Source organism: Zootermopsis nevadensis, unplaced genomic scaffold (assembly GCF_977971745.1).
Source record: "Zootermopsis nevadensis isolate Lab colony 2312 unplaced genomic scaffold, Znev_1.0 Znev_ptg000016l, whole genome shotgun sequence".
Classification (NCBI taxonomy): Eukaryota; Metazoa; Arthropoda; class Insecta; order Blattodea; family Termopsidae; genus Zootermopsis; species Zootermopsis nevadensis.
The window spans coordinates 3,907,407-3,927,796 of NW_028259148.1; the positions used below are offsets into that span (position 1 = coordinate 3,907,407).

Here is a 20,390-nt window from a genome sequence, read left to right on the forward strand (position 1 = left end):
AGGAGACAGCCATCTTTGTACTCTCCGCCTTGAGACCTCAAATCCTACATAATTTTAATTTGAAAACATGAAATGATCATATCGTTACAACAAAATAGTCTGTTGAGAGGGATCTGAAGAAAATCAGTTGCGAGGTTGTGGAATGGATTCAGCTGGCTTAGGATGTGACCCAGTTGTGGGCTCTCGAGAGCACGACAATGAACCTTCGGGCTCCATAAAAGACGAGACATCTCTTGACTAGATAAGCGATTGTTCGTTTCTCAAGGACTATTCTACATGGAGTTAAATTTTAAATATAATTCTCGTTATGTGATATGGACAATCGTCCCATGAACTGAAGCAGATATTACGTTCCTAAAGAGAGTTCTACACGGAGGATGGGCACGGGGAAGGCAAAGCAGAAACAGGAGCTTCAATCTTGCTTTTACGCAAAGTATGTTTATGCTGATGGTCTAGCTCAGCTTTCCAGCACTGAGAAGACGTACAAAATCACGCAACAAAATTAAATTAACTCAACCACGAGTCCATCATGTTTGGCGACGATGTCCACAGACACTGGACAAAAAGAGAGAGTTCCTCTTCGTGGTAGAGGGAGAGGTGGAGTGAGGCGAGGGGCAGAACTGGATCCAACCTCCTGTTGTTCTGACTGGTCGACTGGCTGTTTGCTTGGGTTACACCCGCTAGTGGCTGTCTGCCTACCTGCTGGAGGAGTTATCAGCTAACAAAGAAACCGTTTAATGTTCCAGAAGAAACAGGAATTTAGTGAAGTTTGTACGAAAAACATGCGTTCGTGTGTGCATCTTAAAGGATCTTTGCTTTTTGGATGAAGATGCCAACGTCTGGTGGTGTTTCGTGCCTTCTATGTGGAATGCAAGTGAAGGTATTAGTGAAACAAATTTCGTGTTGATATTCAGTAGAAAAAAACAAAACAAAAACGCATTTTACCAAGGTTACTTACTTTTTAAGACAATTTACGTATTTAAACCTTCTTGAATACGAATAACACTTTTTATATAAAGGGAAAGGTTACCATGGGCACTCGGTAACAAAAAAAAATGTGACAAACGAATGCAATACGACGTTATTTTTCTTGTCCAAAAAGAATGGAAGTACGTTGGCGTGTAGGATGTAGTTCAAAAGTTTCTTCATTTGTGAATTTGAAGTGGTTAATGGCCCTTGTGTCTAAAAGACACGGCATGTTCCTAGTAACATGTAGGTTATTGTCATGCAGACTTTGAGCGCTGTGCCTGTGGTTCGTGTGATGGAATTTTGTGTGTGTAGAAGTTACTAAAACATTTTGATGCTTCCATGAGAGGCGTATCTTGTGGAGCAAGCCTTCGAATCAAGGTAACAGGTGAGTTCAGTGATTTTTGTGACGAAATCAAAATTTAATAGATTTAGATGTATACTTTATGTATAATTGATTGAACAGAATGGAACGACAAAATTTGAAAGCCAGAAGTATTTTATACTAGCCTACATATACTTTTAAATTACCACCCTGCTGACTTTTGATCTGTGTTCACTACGAGCATCGTTGCTATAGTCCCAGATTCGAAACCCGTTCAGATCACTTTGTGTCGTTCAATATATAGTTCAGGTTTGTCTCAATATTGTTTGCCTCATTCTTATATGCAGATCACAACAAGAAACAAATTATATCGAAGAAGTACACTCTGTATATAAGGCAGTCTGGTCATAACGAAATTTTTTAAGCGTTTCTGTCTGTAAATTCCTTATATAATAGCCATGCGGTAAAATTGAAATTAGGTTCTGACTGTGGCTACTCTGGTAGCAATAAATGCAACGGGGCTGTGGTGGGGTCTGTTGGAGCCTGCGTTTGGCGGACGTCTGGAGCCAGGTGGTAGGTTTTCTATTGGTGTTTTTGGCAGTAAACCGGTTTAAGTCGCCTTGAAAATGTTTCTTACATTTAAGTTAATTTATAAAGACATTTAAGAAATTTTGTACGTTCATTGCGATTTGTCAAGACACTGCTGCAATGAAGGTGCATTCTCGTCAACTTTGACAGGTCAGTGCGCTGAGCTAATAACGTTAATGGAGATTTAATACAGACAACCTTATATTGTGGGACCATTTTCTGAGGCTAAACATCGTTATCTGCTGGTTAGTCTCCTAATTAATATTTTACATGTTCCGGTTTCGAATCTCTGCCCAAGACAGCCTAAATTGACTGAGGTGTTTCGTGATTTTCCTCGGGCCCTCCAAGCAAACGTCACTGTACAAATGATAAAGCGTTATTTAATAAACCAAAAATCAGTTGATGAAAAGGAAATCCTCAGTGCTAACATAGGAAATCTATGCAGGTAACTAGATAGATCTGCAAAAATGTGAATGTCTTATTTTGAAAATAAATAAATGATTATAACAAACACAAAAGAATATTTAATCTGCAAATGATGGATGTTGCATCCTCTAGGACCACAGGAATAATGTCACAGAAATTGGAAGAAAATCGGTTTAGTGTGAAACTTCGGTTTTCGGGATTTTATCGCGCCGAATGTTGAAAATTATCCAGCGTTTCGTCAAACATGGTAAACATATTGGTTAGGCGTCTTCTTAAGCCCTATATCGGACAGGCAGTTGGCGGGAAGTGAGATTTGTCGGATCTGATCAGAAGTAAAAAACTAACACAGTCGCCCTGAAGACTACACATCGGATAGTTTTCACATCCAACTCGACTCAACCCCCGAAAGCATTGACATTTTATTCAGCCGCGAAAACCCAAGGATAAGAAGATCAGTTTATGTTTCAACAGTTTAATGCCCCCCCGTCAGGTACCCAACGTGCAGACTGACACTCCACTACAGTGAGGTCACCGTCACGAAGTGCACATGGTAGCCTAACTACTTTTTTATTATTAGTGTTCTGTCTGACGACAGGTCCATATGAACAGGATCCTTCCATCCTTTTCTCGGACTGGGACCTGTTCATATACATTCTTGGCAGATGATCCAGAAGTGGTTTGCCATTGCCTTCTTCTGTGTGTGAATGGAGTAATTGTTGGGATGCCCCCAGAGGAAAACTCCGTGTTGCCTAGACCACGGCCTTGCCCAACACAAGTTATAAATTCGGGCACCGCCGGGAATCGAACCCGAGACCCCAGGATTACAAGGCCAGCGTTCTAACCGCTAGACCACCGTGGAGGTAGCCTAACTACTGTAGTCATAATAATGTCTGGGGCCTCGAGATGGACATAAATGATGTTCTGCATGAACGTCATAATTTCTAGATATCTGATATAGAACGAATAAGACCAGTAACACTACGCGCTTTTGTCACGTTGAAGGAAATAATGTCGCTCTTTCAAAAGGCATTTCTTATGGCGTGTCCTTTCAATGCCTGTTTTCTCAACCCGTAGAGGCCATGGGTACACCGCCCTAGATATTTAGCCGTGTGCTTACAATTCACTTATCAAAGCAGAGAAATATCCGTTATGAGAGAATGTCGCATGTTTATAATTTGTAATTTAATGGTGTATAGAACAGCGAGATTGTAATTAGCTTGTAAGCGTTTGTATGTAGAATTTTGCGACGTAACGAGAGGCGAAGGCAGACTTTACAGACATATTGGGGGAGCGTCACGTACGTATTTTATTTTCCTCAGATGAAAAATGCCAAAGAAAATGTTTGTTACCCGGTTCTCAGGTTTTTCCCTCGCTCGCATAAAAGAAAGACAGTATGTCGCGTGGAATGAAATGGATTTAATAATAAAAGCGAAAGAGGGAACAATGCGGGAGACGACATTTATTGGCGCTGAGGTAGTTCTTTTCTTTGAGAATTACAACACGAGAGGAAAGGGGTCGGCTATAATTTCTTGTGACAGGCTAAATTTTTATTAAATTTTAAAATGTAAGGTTCTGTAGATGACACCGTTATTTTTCTGAATTATGTTTTATATAAGTTATATTTATATACTTGTACATCAAGTTGAATCATGTGTTATGCTGGATTTAATTAACCTTTTTAATAACAATAGGCTATGTACCAGCTGCTTCAACAGCCAGTAGTTCTTCATTTTGTATTTATGGGGTTTAAACGTTTTTCACCTTAAACAGCGTTAATTTCTTTTAAGATTATGTAATTTGGCTGCGTGCTGTTCTGTATAAAAACCACTCTTCTAATCTTTATGTACAATCAAATATGTCTGAAGATTCGTCCAGGATTAAAATAAAATCTCGTCAGTACGACTTTGATATAGTGATATTAAGTGAATCTTTGCGCCCTATAGTCCTGTGTTTATATTTCCTTATCACACTTGCCCCAAGATTGAAAATCGGTAATATCATGCAACCCAAACAGCATGAATGTCGGGTGAGTTGTCTATTCCAAAGGATAAATATGTTAATATTCGTTCTTAGCGTCTTTGTATGGAACCACTGGTTAAAATTATGTAATTAAACTTGCTAAATGAAGCTATTTCTCGGGTTTTTATCGCCTGTACCTACGTAATCTTCTATTTTTCCCTCTTTATTTTCATCACAAAGATGAAAACAAATTATGAGAACATTAAGAGTACAGCTCCGCTTTTACCAAACATATTAAAGGAAGCGTTGAACATAAGAGTAAAAACAAAACCTAATCTTAACTTTGTAATAATCGTGTTTAATAAGTTTAAAAGGGAAGAAAACGCATATCTTTAAAGATCGTAAGTGTTTCATTTGAACTTATGTCTCACTGACTTCATGGAGCAGAGCTTCCATTGAGAAGCTGATAGTTGTGTAGCTAGTCAAGTAGTTGCCTCCCTTCCCTTATAAAGCCCAAAGGTCATTGCCTTGTTTATGGAAGACTACCGAAAGCCATCTTAAGACTCCATCATATTTTTCTTGTGTTTAATTTTAATATCACCCTTCTATATTTGCGTTCATCGTTCAGGTAGACTCTTTCTTTAATATTTTATGAGAAAATGTATGTATTTATAATCTACATGCGCTCTGCTTGTCTCGCTCATCTAATGTTTCTAACGTTTGTAACGCCAGATGCGAGAGAAGGCTGCTTACTTAAAGTTCTGCATATTCTTAACAGATATCAGCACCTTCAGGTTGTGAACACACGCTGTGATAACCTGACAATCTTTTCATGTTGTAGACTTGCGAAAACGTGTGTATTGTATGGAGATATTTTGAACAACCTGTATAACCCTAAATCAAAATCATAGCAAATTCATGACTGTAGTGTTAGTCTGCTTACTCTCTCTCTGTAGGATGTACACAAAGCCAGTTACCTCGCCAACATAATGCCCTTTTATGCATAATAGACGACTACCTTTCAGCAGAAACCGCGTGTGTATAGCCGCAAGGCATGACATACTGGGGGAACTGACATTCTGATATCAAATGCGTACGTATCTCGATATCTCAGCCCATTATAACAACAATATAGAAGCTGGGGATAAATTACACAGAGTAATCAGTACGTACTGATATTTATTATAACTTTTATCAATATCTTCTCTGCTGTGTTATGTTCGAACTGAGCGTGATGTGTAACTTTGTTCTATTTTTACCCAACTTGTTTTGAGGGCGAATGATAAGAAGTTGGAATTCAATATTCTTATTTTATTTGCCATAAAATGTGTGCGACGTATAAGAAGATGCTGTCGTCTGGGTTGTAGCGTCGTGTCTCTTTTGGTAGTAGTTCTCCGACGTTTCCGAGGCGTTCGCTGGTTCTGCAACCAGGGCGATGAGGTCATTGGCCTTGAAGTTTTCCTATGTCCAAATCAATAGAGGGGGTCCACCCTGCACCCCACTCTGTGTGACAAAGTTAAACTCAGATTGTTGTTAAGAGGAATGCTTGCATTGTGAGTAAAAAATCCTATTTTAAAAGCTCCTCCAGTCTTCAAATTTATGGACGACCGAGTCACTGCTCAGTCTGGAGACGATGAACGCAAGAAACATCTATCAAAATAGAGATAACTGGACTTAACACGTTTCGTCTACACACAGACTATAAATTTAGGTTTAAGTGCCACCGCGATGTTCGCGCAAAGTGACTGGAATAAGGAACGACGTGATTTCCAAAAGCGGTACGCTCTTTTATATGCAGGTAACACGACAACAGTTTCATGGTATCAAGGACGGAGTAACACAGCCAATTAGAAGTTCGCTTCTGAACTTCTGTGTCAGTTATACTCTCCGTTATCGATTAAAATTCGGCTAAAATAAGAGTACAGCATCACGCAATGTACAACGTCCCAGTTTTGGCCAGACAGAGCATATTCGGATCATGTATGGTAGATAGAAGATGATTTTTATAAGCCAGTTTCACAAGGAGACAATTGACTTGTGTGGTTTCACCGTTAACATTTTTAAACTATTTAACTGAATACCGTTTTTTAGAAACTTCATTGAGTGAATTCCAATAAGAAGCGTACAAAGGCAGTGAGTGGGTCGTAAGGTTTTTTTTTTTTCAAAATTGTTTAGCCAAACCACGAGGCAGGGGGAGAGGTCATCAAAATGTTGACAGGATGTGATAGAAAAATTAAAATTACAACATGGCGACGGGCGAAGTTTTTTGGTGGTGGCGTGATGAAAAATCATGACTCGGTGTATTTGGACGCGTGAAAGTATGAACACATTTAAGTCTTTGCTGGTGGTACGACTGAAACAAGCCGTTGTGTTATATTGGAGGTCACACACAGAGTCGAATGAAACGTTCGTTGCGCATTTGTACTAACACAAAACTGAACCCGAAAGCTTTTCGTGCAATTTTAGTTTCGTTAGGAACAAATTAATTAATTAATTATTAATCATTCTTTGATTTGATTCCGTATGGTCTGAGCCACTGACATCATCGTTAAATAAACCACAGGTAAATAAGTATGCAAACGAGTTGAGGATTTATACGGATCTCAACCAAAATGTAATCGCATTTGTCGAGATGCAAGCGATGGGTCGGAAGCTAGCTCTCCGATGCGTCTCTAATTGCATGAGATGCCGTCTCTAAGATTGGCCTGAAGGTTGGTCGATTCGCTCTGTTCCGCTTACGTTGACTGCATACGTTTTTTTTATCACATTTCACACCGTTTGATTCCTCCGGATTGCTTTTCGACAATTTCTGCTTATCGTACATCTTTCGGAGTGTTCTTTATAAACTTCATCTTATGAAGTTTACTCACGGACGAAGCCCCACTTCGTCGAGGCGAGGTGTAAAGCTGGACGCATTCCTGACCTCTGCACTAGATACAGATGGGTGATAAGTTTCACGTTCCGGCCGCTTTGCCTCTAGGGGAACAACCCTTCACATCCTGGTATCGGATAGTATGTGGGCCTGAACTTTTTCACCAAGTCCAGAATTTGGCATTATCAGTCTACAAAATAACTGCCCTTGGTTAGAGATGTGGTTCATAGTCCTGAAAAACTTGTTACTGTGTTCACGACAGCATTCCGCTGGATTAATAGAATATAATATATTCCATATCCTAACATCCTATGTATTTAAGTTCTATTTTAATATTATCATCCCATCTATGCCTAAGTTTTCCAAGTGATCTCTTATCGTCGGATTTACCTCCTAAAGAAATATTGAAAATGTGTTATTTGAGCGGTCGTAAAGCTTCGAAATACTTCTTTAAACTTGAGGTTTACTTACACAAATTATTGAATATTGTGGAACACACTATAGCAGAACTACGGAACCGGAGGTTGTGGGATCCGAGGTTCACACAATTTCATCGATTGTCATTTGTAGGAGAGCTATTGTCACATGCCGTTGGCTTTCCACACTTCGTATCGAGTTTAAAACTCTATATTTTGCACTTAAGTTGATTTAGTGAAGCAAAAATTCTCTGTAAAACTTCTGTGCGAAATAATTCGTTTATATGTATGTGTGAGGACAACTTCTGAAGCGAAATCTGCCAACGCCGCCCTGAAAGACTCCGAAAACAGTTTCAGTACTAAAGTGGTTACAAAACTACGTCTCCTGGCGGGAACCTTTGATGTTTCACCTTAGTCGTGCCTCTCTTAACTTACCAATTAGTCAATCGCCGCACGAGTCTCGATTGTTTCACTTATTCTAATAAGGCAAGGCTTTTGTACTGTACGCGTGCTACAGTAAGTCCGCTGGGTAGAAAGAACAGAGCAGACTGATCTTACTGCTCATGCGCACTCATATTACTATTCCAAACACATTGCATTTTGGTAGTTTCCAATAACAGCCACGGTGGTCTAGCGGATAGAACGCTGGCCTTGTAATCCTGGGGTCTCGGGTTCCATTCCCAGCGGTGCCCGAATTTATAACTTGTGTTGGGCAAGGCCGTGGTCTAGGCAACACGGAGTTTTCCTCCGTGGCATCCCAACAATTACTCCATTCACACACAGAAGAAGGCAATGGCAAACCACTTCTGGATCATCTGCCAAGAACGTATATGAACAGGTCCCAGTCCGAGAAAAGGATGGAAGGATCCTGTTCATATGGACCTGTCGTCAGACAGAACACTAAATAAAAATAAAAATAAGTTTCCAATAGTGCAGTGCATTGTGTACATGAATAGTTTTTGAGGGATGAAAAATTATAGCTTAGCCTTTCATCCCCATCACACACCCAGCGGGACCTCTCGTGGCGAGCGGACAGTGCCACAGATAACCTACTTCTGCTGTATTCATTGTATAGTTCCACCGGGTGAGCACTTGGCACCAGTCTTCAGTGTCTTCGCATGAACCCTGCAGAACCAGGTGGGGAGGGGGGAAACATCCCCTCGACCGGAACCTACAATTATCCCCACTGCACGAAATTGCTATATGATTCAGAAATCTACGATGACCACAGGTAGATAGATTTAGGATTAATTTGTTTTGAATACAAATCCAACCAGAAATTTTTACTCGGGGTGTATGGGTAAGTTAAATATCTTAGTAGGAAGGGGTTGTTCAACGTGTTCAAGACCCAGGACTATGTCTGTCCTTTCTTATAAACTCGCAAACCGTAAAGTTATACATTAGTATAATTTATTAAACCTGCCTTATTAAAGACAATGCTAAATTGAATCTCCTATGGCAGACAGGTTCACATACACGTCTCAGATTCTCACGACAGTGAAAATATCGATGTTGGTCTTCTGGGTTGTAACGCCTTGTGGACTTGTAGGTAGATACCACTTCATTCCTGAAGACGCAGGCAATTTTTTTTTATCTGAGACGTGTTGAGGTGCTTACTGCCTTCATCAGCAGGGCGAACGACCTGGAACATAGGTAAACTTATATTAGGCTACACTACGCAACATCCCAGAAGACAGCCATCTTCATATTCGTCGCTGTGAGAAATTTATTACCTGAACGTGTGAAGTTACTTTGTGAGGTGCGTTTAGAAAACCCGAGCTCAGGTTTTCATATAAGGCAAATAGTTGGTGTAACGCCTACAAGCAGAACGATGTGACTCCATGTTGACTAAATTTATTGAAATGCTCTTCACGTATCTAGGTGTCAGCTTTCACATTCGTCTTTAAAATTAATAAACAATCTAATGACACCCGAAACACGCTAATATATTTGTAAATACTGGACACACCGCAATTGATGTCAAATATATTTTTATTTCTTGATTATTGTTGTATAAAAGACGTACAAAAGGCCGGTGGAAATTATATGTGCCCCAAATTTTATCAATAATTTTCAATTTTGCTCACATATTTTATTTATGTTTCATATGATTCTCAGTGTAAACAGAAATTATTTCGTAAGACTTGAGTGTTCAGAAGTCGGCTATAGATATGACAAGGAAAAAACGAGAATATTAAATATATGTAAGATTTGAGGTTTCCACAGCGTTTCGTATTGAATTTTTCTGTCTTCTGGGTTGTTGCGCTCTGATGACGGAGGCAGTATGACCTCCGAAACGTTGGTAAACATCGACCAGACTACACAGCGCAACAACCCAGAAGACAGAAATCTTCATACTCATCGCCCTGATGACGGAGGCAGTTTGACCTCTGAAATGTTGGTAAACATCGACCAGACTACACAGCGCAACAACCCAGAAGACGGATATCTTCAGAAATTATTTCCTTAAACAGAGTTAGCAAACTTATTCGTAATGGTGAAGTGTAGTGTATTCTTTGCGGTACGGACTGAATCTAAAACTATTATTCGGACGATAATTAATGTATTTCGAATGACTGGGACAAATCACGCTCGTAGTTAGTTTTTGGAACGAAAAGAAATTAGTGAAAGATTTACAGGTTACCGATATGGATTGTTGATAATAGGTACCTACATTGAATCATATAAAATATTATCTGACATTTAGTTTTGAGTTAATGTGTGCCAAATGGCATATAATTGCAGTGTTAATAGTTGCTGCGTCATAATTAATTGCCATATGCCAATGCGTTACGTTATCAAAGCTCTGTTCTTCCGTAATTGCAGATAAAGCTCGTGGTGTGTTATGAATAGCAATTTCAGCTTTTGCTTTCAGTTCGTATGGTTGGAAAACTTGATTAATTGCCTTGTGGCGCTGAGATTCTACGTTGTCATGTACACCCTGAATCAAAGAGGAAACATCACATTTATGATACTAATGCGAAGGGTGTAATAATTAGTTATCCGTGCGTCTCTTATTCCAAATGTATGTACAAATAAAACTGATTGATAAGTATATTATTTACCTACATCTTGCGATATTTTTATATTGTATCATCTGACGAACTCGTTATCAATTCAGTAACACATTAAGACCCAGTTTGGAAAAATAAATAGTAAAGCAGAGAACGATGTTGGGATTTATGGGTAGATGAATAGGTAAGTGGGTAATTTTTTTGGATATTGTAATATTTTATTTAAAAATTTCGTGCTGTTTTAGACGTAGAGTAATTTTTATCAATTATAAATAAAAGTCCATAGTTCATTCGGAAATATTCGGGGGAAAAAATATGGTTCCAGAATGTCTACCTTCTTGAAGAAATAGTAATTTAATAGTACTATTTTTGCGGAAGGCAGGAATTTTACTTATCCATGACTGTTAGAGTCCAATGTTAGATCAAAACCAATTGCATGCAGTCGTTTCAGTGTGAACGCGCTGTTCGTAGGAATACTTACGAGCAAAAACTGACCAGCAACCTCACAAATTTGCATCCAACGTGGCCTCAGCCTAGCACATATCATTATCAATAGTTGACGTAAGACGAGCCCTGAACACACACCCACAACATGGATGAGAATTAACCTAAAATGCTTTTAATTAGCAAAGTGGAATGTCTCGTGTTCCGTGTATTTGCTTCCTTTGCCTCAAGTTTCTTGTTGTAAGCCAATTTAATATGATTGCAAACAACACGTATGTGTGAGGCATTTGAAGTTTTAACGGCGATAACAGTACGGATCGTTTTATTGTGAACTTTGATGTCTTGTGGGTGTGTATACCAACCTTCCGGAGGGATTTTTGGCCATAGGTTTTCGCGACTGGAGTTGATAGCACGACTTTGGCTTTCGACGATGAACTACGTCTAATGTTGAAAATTATCCGACGTTTCGGCAAACATTGCCGTTGCCATCTTCAGGGTGAATAATGTTTTGGCGATTTTGGAAGCCGAACCATTGCATATTTTCCGTGAAGATGGCTACAACGATGTGTATATAAACGTGAGAAGATTTTTCAACATTCTACGTGTCTCATAACCGAAGACGGAAGTTGTGTTTTCAGGGGATACGCCCGTGTAAGACCAAAATGTGAACAGCGCATTGTCGGTCTGCCTTCATCAGAACTGCGTTGGAGAATCCGTCGACATATCCTGGCTAAAGTTGTTTCTCCACCAGCTGATTACGAACCACTAGTTCTTCAGTTTATCCTCTTCTACACGGATGTTACGAAAGCGAGGATAATGATAATTCGATGAAGAAAGCGTGACACGAAGGAATCCAGGGTAAAAGAAACAAATGTCTTCAGGAAGTGTCGTTAAAGAACGTTATGTCCTGCTGCTGAAACCACTCTTACAATAAGAATTACTTGCGTGTACACAACATATTTATTTTATATCAGTGACGTATTATTGGTAACTACAATATATACACATGCTTCGGTCTAACATATAAACATCATCAGGCAGGACACGATTATGATAAAAATTAAGAATTGAATTGAATAAAAATTTACTTGGATATTATCCATCGTCTAGTAAATATAAAACGTAAAACGTCGTTTCGGAGATGGGACTCTATCTCCGTCTTCAGGTTCCTACACAGTTGGGCCCACTAGATAGAGCTAATCCCTATCTCCGGACGAAACGTCGTTTTACGTTTATATATTTACTAGACGATGGATAATATCCAAGAAAATTTTTATTCAATTGACTCTTCACCATCGTCAAGAAGTTTTAGATTTGATATAATATTGTGAGGTTAAGATATTGTTTTTTAGAGGCGTGTTAAAATGCAAAAATATTAAAAATTATAATAATAAAATTGTCTTATCTTGATAAACGTCTAAGTACTCCACGTTCTTAAGCGTAGTTTACGTAGTTAATATAAGTGACACATTTGTTAATATCCTGTCCAGTCTTCAGCGTTGATAGCAGGATTCCACAACAGAATGCCTCACTTCGAGACAGTTGTATTTTACTTTAAAGCAATGGTTCCTAATACGTGGCCCGCTGATGACCTATATTGAGATGGGTAGACGAAAGAGACTTTTTTTCTACAGTACTTCATTGCCATTCATTACGAATATGTGCGTTTATTGCTGTCATTAGCATACATTGCATGTCAGTAGGCTGTTCCTTGTTGCATTCCCACACGATTTCCAAGCATTATAGTAATGCGCATTTAACATCCCCCTTTTACAACAGGAAACAAAAGAAGAAAGGTTGCAGTAGACCATTGCCAGGATGTGACACACAACGTAGTGTGTGCGACCAAGCAGATTGCAGTTCGTATGCACGTCCAATTACAAACGCAGGGCCTGGAGTTCCGAGTAGGGAATTCTGTTTCGCCTTTTATTTGTTTATTTTGATAATATGGACAACGTGGTGGCTGTCGGGACGTGCATTGTTGTTTGAGTGACGTTTCATTTGAAGGATTAAGATGGCGTTTGATGAATACATGACAAAATTTAAGGTTGGAAAAAGAAAAGTGATACGTTTAAAGTGGAAATGTGACTTGTGATTGGAACTAGTTCATATGTGGAAATCTCGTCACAAAACCGTGTTCAGTGCAGTGAAGTGATAGTGTAATACTGTAATTATTGATTGATTGATTGATTGATATGTTGACGTATTGCCATTAAGGAGCTCCAGTAGGTTTTATGCACCATTATGGTATGATTATGAAATACAGCTGTTAACAACGAACTGACTGTCACTAGTAGACTGTGACTAGTTGTAGGAATATCTGGTTGGTTAGAAAGTCTCGTGATTAATTGATTGATTGATTGATTGCATAATTTAAATATCACTACGACCGAAGTAATTATGTTCCCTTCGTTTTTATCATTAATTTCCTATCCAATTAATCTCGACCTGAAGTACTCGAATTTTTATTGATTTTTGGAATTTCGGCAGAATATTATAAAATATACAAATGGATTTTAAAGCACTTGGCTGCGTAACTGCGTAGTTGTTTTTCATTTCCAATGTTAGTTGTAGCAACATCCGGACTTCGACCTTGTGGGGAGACATTAAAATTAAAACAGGGAAAGAATACAAAGAGTTCGTGAACATAAGCTGCGTCCAATCTAGCTATGCCTCTCTCGTGTTTACAAACAAATTGCCTGTTGCTTATAACACCGAGTTTTATTTCGTTGCTGTTCGTTTTATCCAGTGTAATGATTTTTGATGTGGCACTCACAGCACAAGAATAACGTCGTTAAATTGCGGCCGGAGCTTGACGCTAACCACTCACCCCCATCTATCGCCGAGGTCAAGAACTAGTAGGAGCTATACCCGTCTCTCCACCCAACCGCCAACATGGCGTGTAGGAGGACAGCTTTACATTTTACCACATAATACGTGAGATGACAGTCGCTTTGTAAGGACGTAGGCTACTATACATCGCTCATAAATTAATCTGTATTTTTACTGAAAGGCGACATAAGTTAGAAAGACGGGGGAACGGAAGGGAGGGTAATGTAATCTGAGATGATAAATGTAATGCTACGGCGTAAACCACACTTTGTACGGAAATCCCAAAGCCGCATTTCCGTGCTTTGTTAAGTTATAAGAATTTAAGGGGAAACACAGGGAACACTACAGTTCGACTACGAGTGATATTTCCTCATTAAATTTATTTTAAATTAAAAAAAACCATGCACACAGCACGTAACAATAATACAGCTTTGATTGATCTGTAAACTCTGGTTTGGTTTCAGGTTTTCATATTTTGAGATTTAAGTTTCTAGTAGCGGTGAATAGGTTGTGACTCCATATTCCACCTAAACGTCGGTAACCACGTAAAAGACCATGTGGTATCACAAACCAGAAATCCGCCATCGATATTTTATACTTTGCTTTCAGTTGAGACTGTTCTTTACAGATTAAAATTTGAGAGAATTTTTCTTTCGTGTTATTCATTTGTAAATGTAATTTTATCGAAATTATGAAGTTGGCGTTTAGTAATCGAAATTTGTGGTTAAAATTGATCTTGTCTGAAGGCTGAAGGCGCTCGGACACCCCCCCTTCGTCGTACCATAATTTCTGCCCTCTCCCCTCGTCCATATTTTATTCTCGCCTCGCTGTTATTATTGACTTACAGAACAGATTTTAGTTCAGCCAACATTAACTTTAAAAGAAAATTCAGATCCGCGTCTTGTACGAGAACGTAACTAAAATCGAGTATATCCATTCACAGAAGCTCTTGTAACTGAAGTAGTCTTCTTTCAGACGCGCGTTTCAGCTTACGTGATTACACTACTCGAATCTGATTATTCGGTTTGTGTATTTTGAGTTCACAGCTTCACCGTGATGGATCCCACGCCCCGTTTTCACAGTAACCTAGTTTATATTATTTTATTCAGCAGTCACACGGTTTACAGAAGTCAAAACCACGCGACCAACATTCTGTCAGATCCATCCATGCAGTTTTTCCCCTGACGATGACTGGAATTTTTTTTTGTAGAAAAAACGTCTACTGTACTGTCTAACGCGTTATATTTATTGTTATATTACTGTTAGCTAAAGATACGTAGAAATATGAATTCGTGGCTTGATGGATGTGAAGATCTTCCACCTCAGTACAAGTCATTAATATTTATTTCAGAACTTGCACATTTATTATTATGACCCTGTGGTTGAAAATGACAACCTTCTAGGATATCCTGGGATTTTCGTGGAAGTAGACCGACGTTTGAGAGATACCTACTGCCTCCGTCATAAGGACGATGATGCTGATGATCGCCCTGTGGGTGGATGCAGCAAGTACCTCCGAAACGTCGATATACAATTTACAATATCCCAGAGGGTCGTGAGAACCTGATATCTGACGACCGTCTGGTTGTTCTATTTCTTGAAAAACTTGGATGAAAGTGTACATAGCTGTAATTTTGTAATCTTCTTAAGATGATATCTTCTTCATGTATTTATAACTTTAAAACAGAGCAGTAGGTTAATTCATATCTGATTTTGATTTTACAAAAATGTTCAATAATTGAAAAACAACGTAACCATGTATAAAAATATTAGGAGTTCAAAAACCCGGTGACAGACGAATGCAGTCTTCTGTGTAGAGAACGCAATTCAGCAAAGTGGATAAATATTTGGAACATGATGACTCAAGAGGTTTTAGTAGCAATTAAAAGGTCGCTTTTGAAATAAAGAATCATCTGTTTAATCGGGAACTCTGAAAGATAATGAAATGGAATTGAACTGCGCTAATGTTTCGTTTTCTCTTTAATCCACATCATAGAACTGAGGTTCTGTATTCCTAGAATCCATCTGTTGAACCTCTTATATAACGAAGTTAATTCAAAAGTTGAGGGGAGGACGAACCTGATATTTGCTTTAATGAAGTTAACGTAGCGTTTTATTTAATCTTCTTGCGGAGGCAGCAGTTTCTAGGACTTGCCCCGATACTGGAATCTTACATCATATAAAATATTTCAGGGTGGCTATAAACTAATTATGTTCTTGAACTTTGCACTTTATTACTAATAAATTAATTGTGAGAACTAAAGTCTTGATCAAATATAAATTTTACTTCGAGATCATGATGTATGTGTTCTAAAACAGTTCCGAAGAAATAATTTCAAATTTACGTCACAAGTGAAGCCGAATTAACTGTATCGAGTTAGCAAGGGCCTTAAGAAAGTGATAGTTGATCAGTTGTATAAGAAATTCTTTGCCTTTCATGAAATCTTAATGTTCAGTAACTTGGTCACAAGAGCCTGGCATTGGACCTTAACTGAGCGAGATGAATCCAGCCCATAACCTCACTCCCTGTTTCAATATTATATTCCCATTTGCTCCTAGGTCACCGAAGTGGTGTGACAAAGACTTCTGTCAGGCTTGTTGTCTGCTAGTTTAAAAGAAATGTTATTATTAAACTCAACACGATTCATGTAGGCCTAATTTTATGACTGATTATACCGATAACTTTAGTACGATGAAGTACTTTGTGTGTTAAAAAATAGCAACACGTTGAGAGTATGAATTCTTGGAGTACTGCCTCGGAACTCGTCAATTGAAAATCTACACCAGGGGTGGCCAACTCGCGGCCCGCCTTGAACATTTTTCCGGCCCGCGAGATTCATCACACTTTTACAAAATATATTTATTTTATAATGGCCAAAGTAGTATTATTATATTATCTATGTTTACATGTAAGAATAATAGTAAACACAATAATAATAACTCATTATGTTTCAATTTTTCACTCCAAAAAAATGTCTATAGTGTATCTAAATCTAATATGGGGATATATAATTTTATATGTGGCCCGCGGAGTTATGATGCATTTCCAAAGTGGCCCGAAAGATCATTTGGGTTGGCCACCCCTGATCTACACAATTGAACGTTTGAAACACTTAAAATTGTAGATACTCAAGTTTACTTCGTGACTTTGAGAGTCCCTGGTGATGATGAAGGCAGGAAGCTATTTCCAGAAGACTGCTATTTTCGTACTTGTCGGCGTGATAACCTAAAATCTCTTCAGAGAAACTTGTAATTTGTGTTACTCATGTTTCAGGCTTAATGAGGATTAAAACTGTCGGGATTTGAATATTAATCGAAAAAAGGGCTTTGCAATTTGCTCCTCGCCCCTCCCTCTGCTTCGTTCCGCGGTAATTCTGTTGACCTACGCCTCCCCCTCCTTTGAACAGAGCGAGTAAAAAACTATCCCAACGCTCGACTGGACAGGAAGCTTGCTATTTTTATTTTTAAAACACATACGAACCACACCGGTGGCGTCCTCAGACTCCAAATAGTCTATGGTAAAGGCTAATCGATATTCCTGTGTGATCGGATGATTGCAATAAATAGTATGTGGTAACACCTAATCGATATTCCTATATTACAGTGATGAGTCGGAGGTAACAGCTAATCGATATTCCTATATGTTTTAGGGATGGCAAATTATATCATGTCACACAAAAATTATTATTTGTCACGGATTTTACCATTTTTTTTTTAAATTCAGCCACGACTGAAATTCTCTTAAAATATATTAACAGTTTTAATGTCTCATTGAACATAACCCTTCCTGAGAAACTTGATAAACTCTCAACCAATCGAAACTTATCCCGCCTTTTATGAAATTAAAATGTCCAGTATCATGTTCACAGCCGCGCAAAAGACAGTTTTATATCCATATAAAATAACGGGCAGTGTTGTGTTTCATTTTAAGGTTTTTAGGAACGAGACGTGAAGACAGATGATTAAAAACCGAATTGTTGCAAGCTTTCTTCCTAAAAAATAAAGGATTTGTTATGGCTTCCTTTTCTCATTTTGAGAAAAGGAAATATAAATTACTGCAGAACAGTTATCTCTGTGTGTGTGTGTGTCTCCTGCATCTGGCTGTTTCTAGGTGTTCTGATTGGAAACTTGGCCGACCAACAAACTACATTATTGGATAAGTTTTCTTTAAGTTCGGCTGGAAAGCATTGCTTTTCCGACTGGGGTTTTGCAGGTCGTGCAGTCTGCACCCCTCATTTGCTGTCTGGCATCTGGCAGCACGTAGATTCACGGAGTCTTTGAAAAAGACTTAAGTTGTGAAATCTTTCAAGGATGACACATTCACGTACATAACGACCGCTTTGAATCAGAACAGGATAAACCCCGTCTTTGACAGCCGTGTTCCTGGGGATATCTCATATCAGAACGTTATCAGTTTCTCCTGTCTTACGAATTATCCTGTCTTAGATTGTTCTTGAAATGTTGACATGACGAGCGATAAATTATACAGGCTTGCCTTTGTATCTGCCTCTGTTGTGTTGGTTCAGACTGAGAACAAGAAATACGTACATATGGGTTCAGTTCCTTAAAGTACGTATAACAGATATTTTCCTTGGACATATCCATTGTCTGTTGTTAAAAAATTTAAAATAAAATAAATTTTTAAACAGCAGACAATGGAAAATATCCAAGCAAAATAATATGATAATGCCAGTAAATTATTGTCAAAAAATTTAATGACTGTCTCATGTCCTAACAAAATATTGTAATATTGCCTATGCACCACTGTAGAAAAATCTTTTGTACGTAATTTATTTTCATCTATGGTGTGGGACACGTTTCTGCCTGGCATCCATGATTGGCACAAGATATATGTGATTAAATGAGGATGCAGTTTACATTGTGGGGTGTTAGAACGGTGCGTTAACGCGGCTGATTGTCCAAGAAGATTTTATTGGACAACATACATGTTTAACATTTTAAGATAAATTATATATTCTCAGGCTAGATGTAAGATTTAATTAATGACTCAAAAACAGAGTAATGAAAGATTAATCAGTTGACTATACCAAATAATTTCTTTGTCTTAACACTCCAAATATCTTCGCAATAAAAAAATGCCAGAAGTTAGAATATCAGTGTAAGAATTTATAACAAATGAATGTAGACACTGTTATTGTGTACTTTGTAAGCTAACTTAATGGCAATAGTAACATGTTTTTAGTTCCTAATGGCTTTCAAAGTTTCTATATCTCCGAACAAATATTCGTACTAAACACTTCAATTTATGCAGCAGTATAGTAATTTTGTCAAATCCTATACCAAAACACAATGGCATGTCTCATTTTTGATGGAATGTAAAATTCAGGCCTCCCTTAACATAAGTCAGTATGCAAATCAATCAATCATTTTAAATTTCTGTCTGTCGCAAGTGTAACAAACTTCACGGATGAATCAGCAGATGTGGAATAAGTTGAGACGTGATAAATTCAGTTACACGTAACTTTCAGGATGGAGGACAGTGTGACCAGTGTAACTGTTAATATTGTTAAGTTTAAAAACGCAGACAGACATGACATTTACCAGAATTATGCGCACAAGAAATTGTGGCTTTCATGTAAAAAGATTTTGTGGTTGAATGACTACAAACTTATTAAAGTATTTCCAAAGAATGACCAACAATGGAAGTAGTTGAACGCCGACATTATTCTAATTCTGCGATTTCTCCCACTTTACGTCGCTCAAGATCAATTCGATCTTCGCTGAGGCTTGTTGGATCTCGATGGTATAAAGCGACTGTAAATGCTGCCAGCAACAATGTTCCATGTCCTCCTACCAAACAAGAGGCAAGTCAGTCGTCGAATGTCAAGTCTCGACAACCTCCATCCCTTCCACCGATTCAGCAACTACAGAAACAAAGAAGTTCACGAATATCTTGGTTACCAATTTTCTCCTATCAACAAAATAAACTTGCAAAATCATCTACTGCTGGTGCAGAGAAAGAACATAAGTTACGATCAAAAGCATCTTGGATATTTTGGTTGAGAGCTCAGCAGAATAAACAGCGTGAGAATAAATCAGCTTTTAATCAGTCTTCAGAAAATAAGGAAAGAGTACAAGACTTCTTACCAAAAGCCGCGAGGATTTTAGGGCTGAAAGTAGACCAGGTGCATCAGACAAAATCTACTTCATTGCCGGTTCTAGCAGAACAACATAAAGACATTAAGATATCTTCACCACTGCCGAGTTCAAAGGCGTTCAGCAGTCCACAGAGAACGTACATGAGACAGAAATCCAATTCTTTATCACGATGCCCGCCTTCACCAGTCGAACAGTTTCTGCAGCAACATTACGAATTTCTGCCCATAGTCTCAAGTGTGGAAACCAAGCGGAGAAACTCGATGTGGAATCTGAGCTCTTCTAAATCCAGTATGTTTTGAGATTTATATGAGGATAGGAAGCATGTTAACTGGCTTTAACCGGCATGTTGATACCAAGATTCTGTTATTTTCTCGGTAGATGATCTCATTATTTATTATTATTATTAGTGTTCTGTCTGACGACAGGTC

The 20,390-nt window shown here is 38.4% G+C and overlaps 1 protein-coding gene across 8 annotated transcripts in view; it reads left to right on the top strand.

Annotated features, from left to right (window-relative positions):
• Positions 1–659: 659 nt before the first annotated feature.
• wake (ankyrin repeat and fibronectin type III domain containing protein wide awake) overlaps positions 660–20,390 on the top strand; it is a 42,332-nt gene continuing 22,601 nt past the window's right edge. The window contains exons 1-2 of one of the 8 annotated variants that reach the window (XM_087349832.1): positions 12,804–13,257; positions 19,254–20,250. In XM_087349832.1, coding sequence (XP_087205958.1) covers positions 19,503–20,250 — 748 coding nt within the window. In that variant the 5' untranslated portion in view covers positions 12,804–13,257; positions 19,254–19,502. Of the gene's footprint in view, positions 1,355–12,803; positions 13,258–19,253; positions 20,251–20,390 lie in introns of those variants that run through there. The other 7 variants (XM_087349833.1, XM_022082769.2, XM_022082770.2 and 4 more) reach the window with 7 other exon arrangements.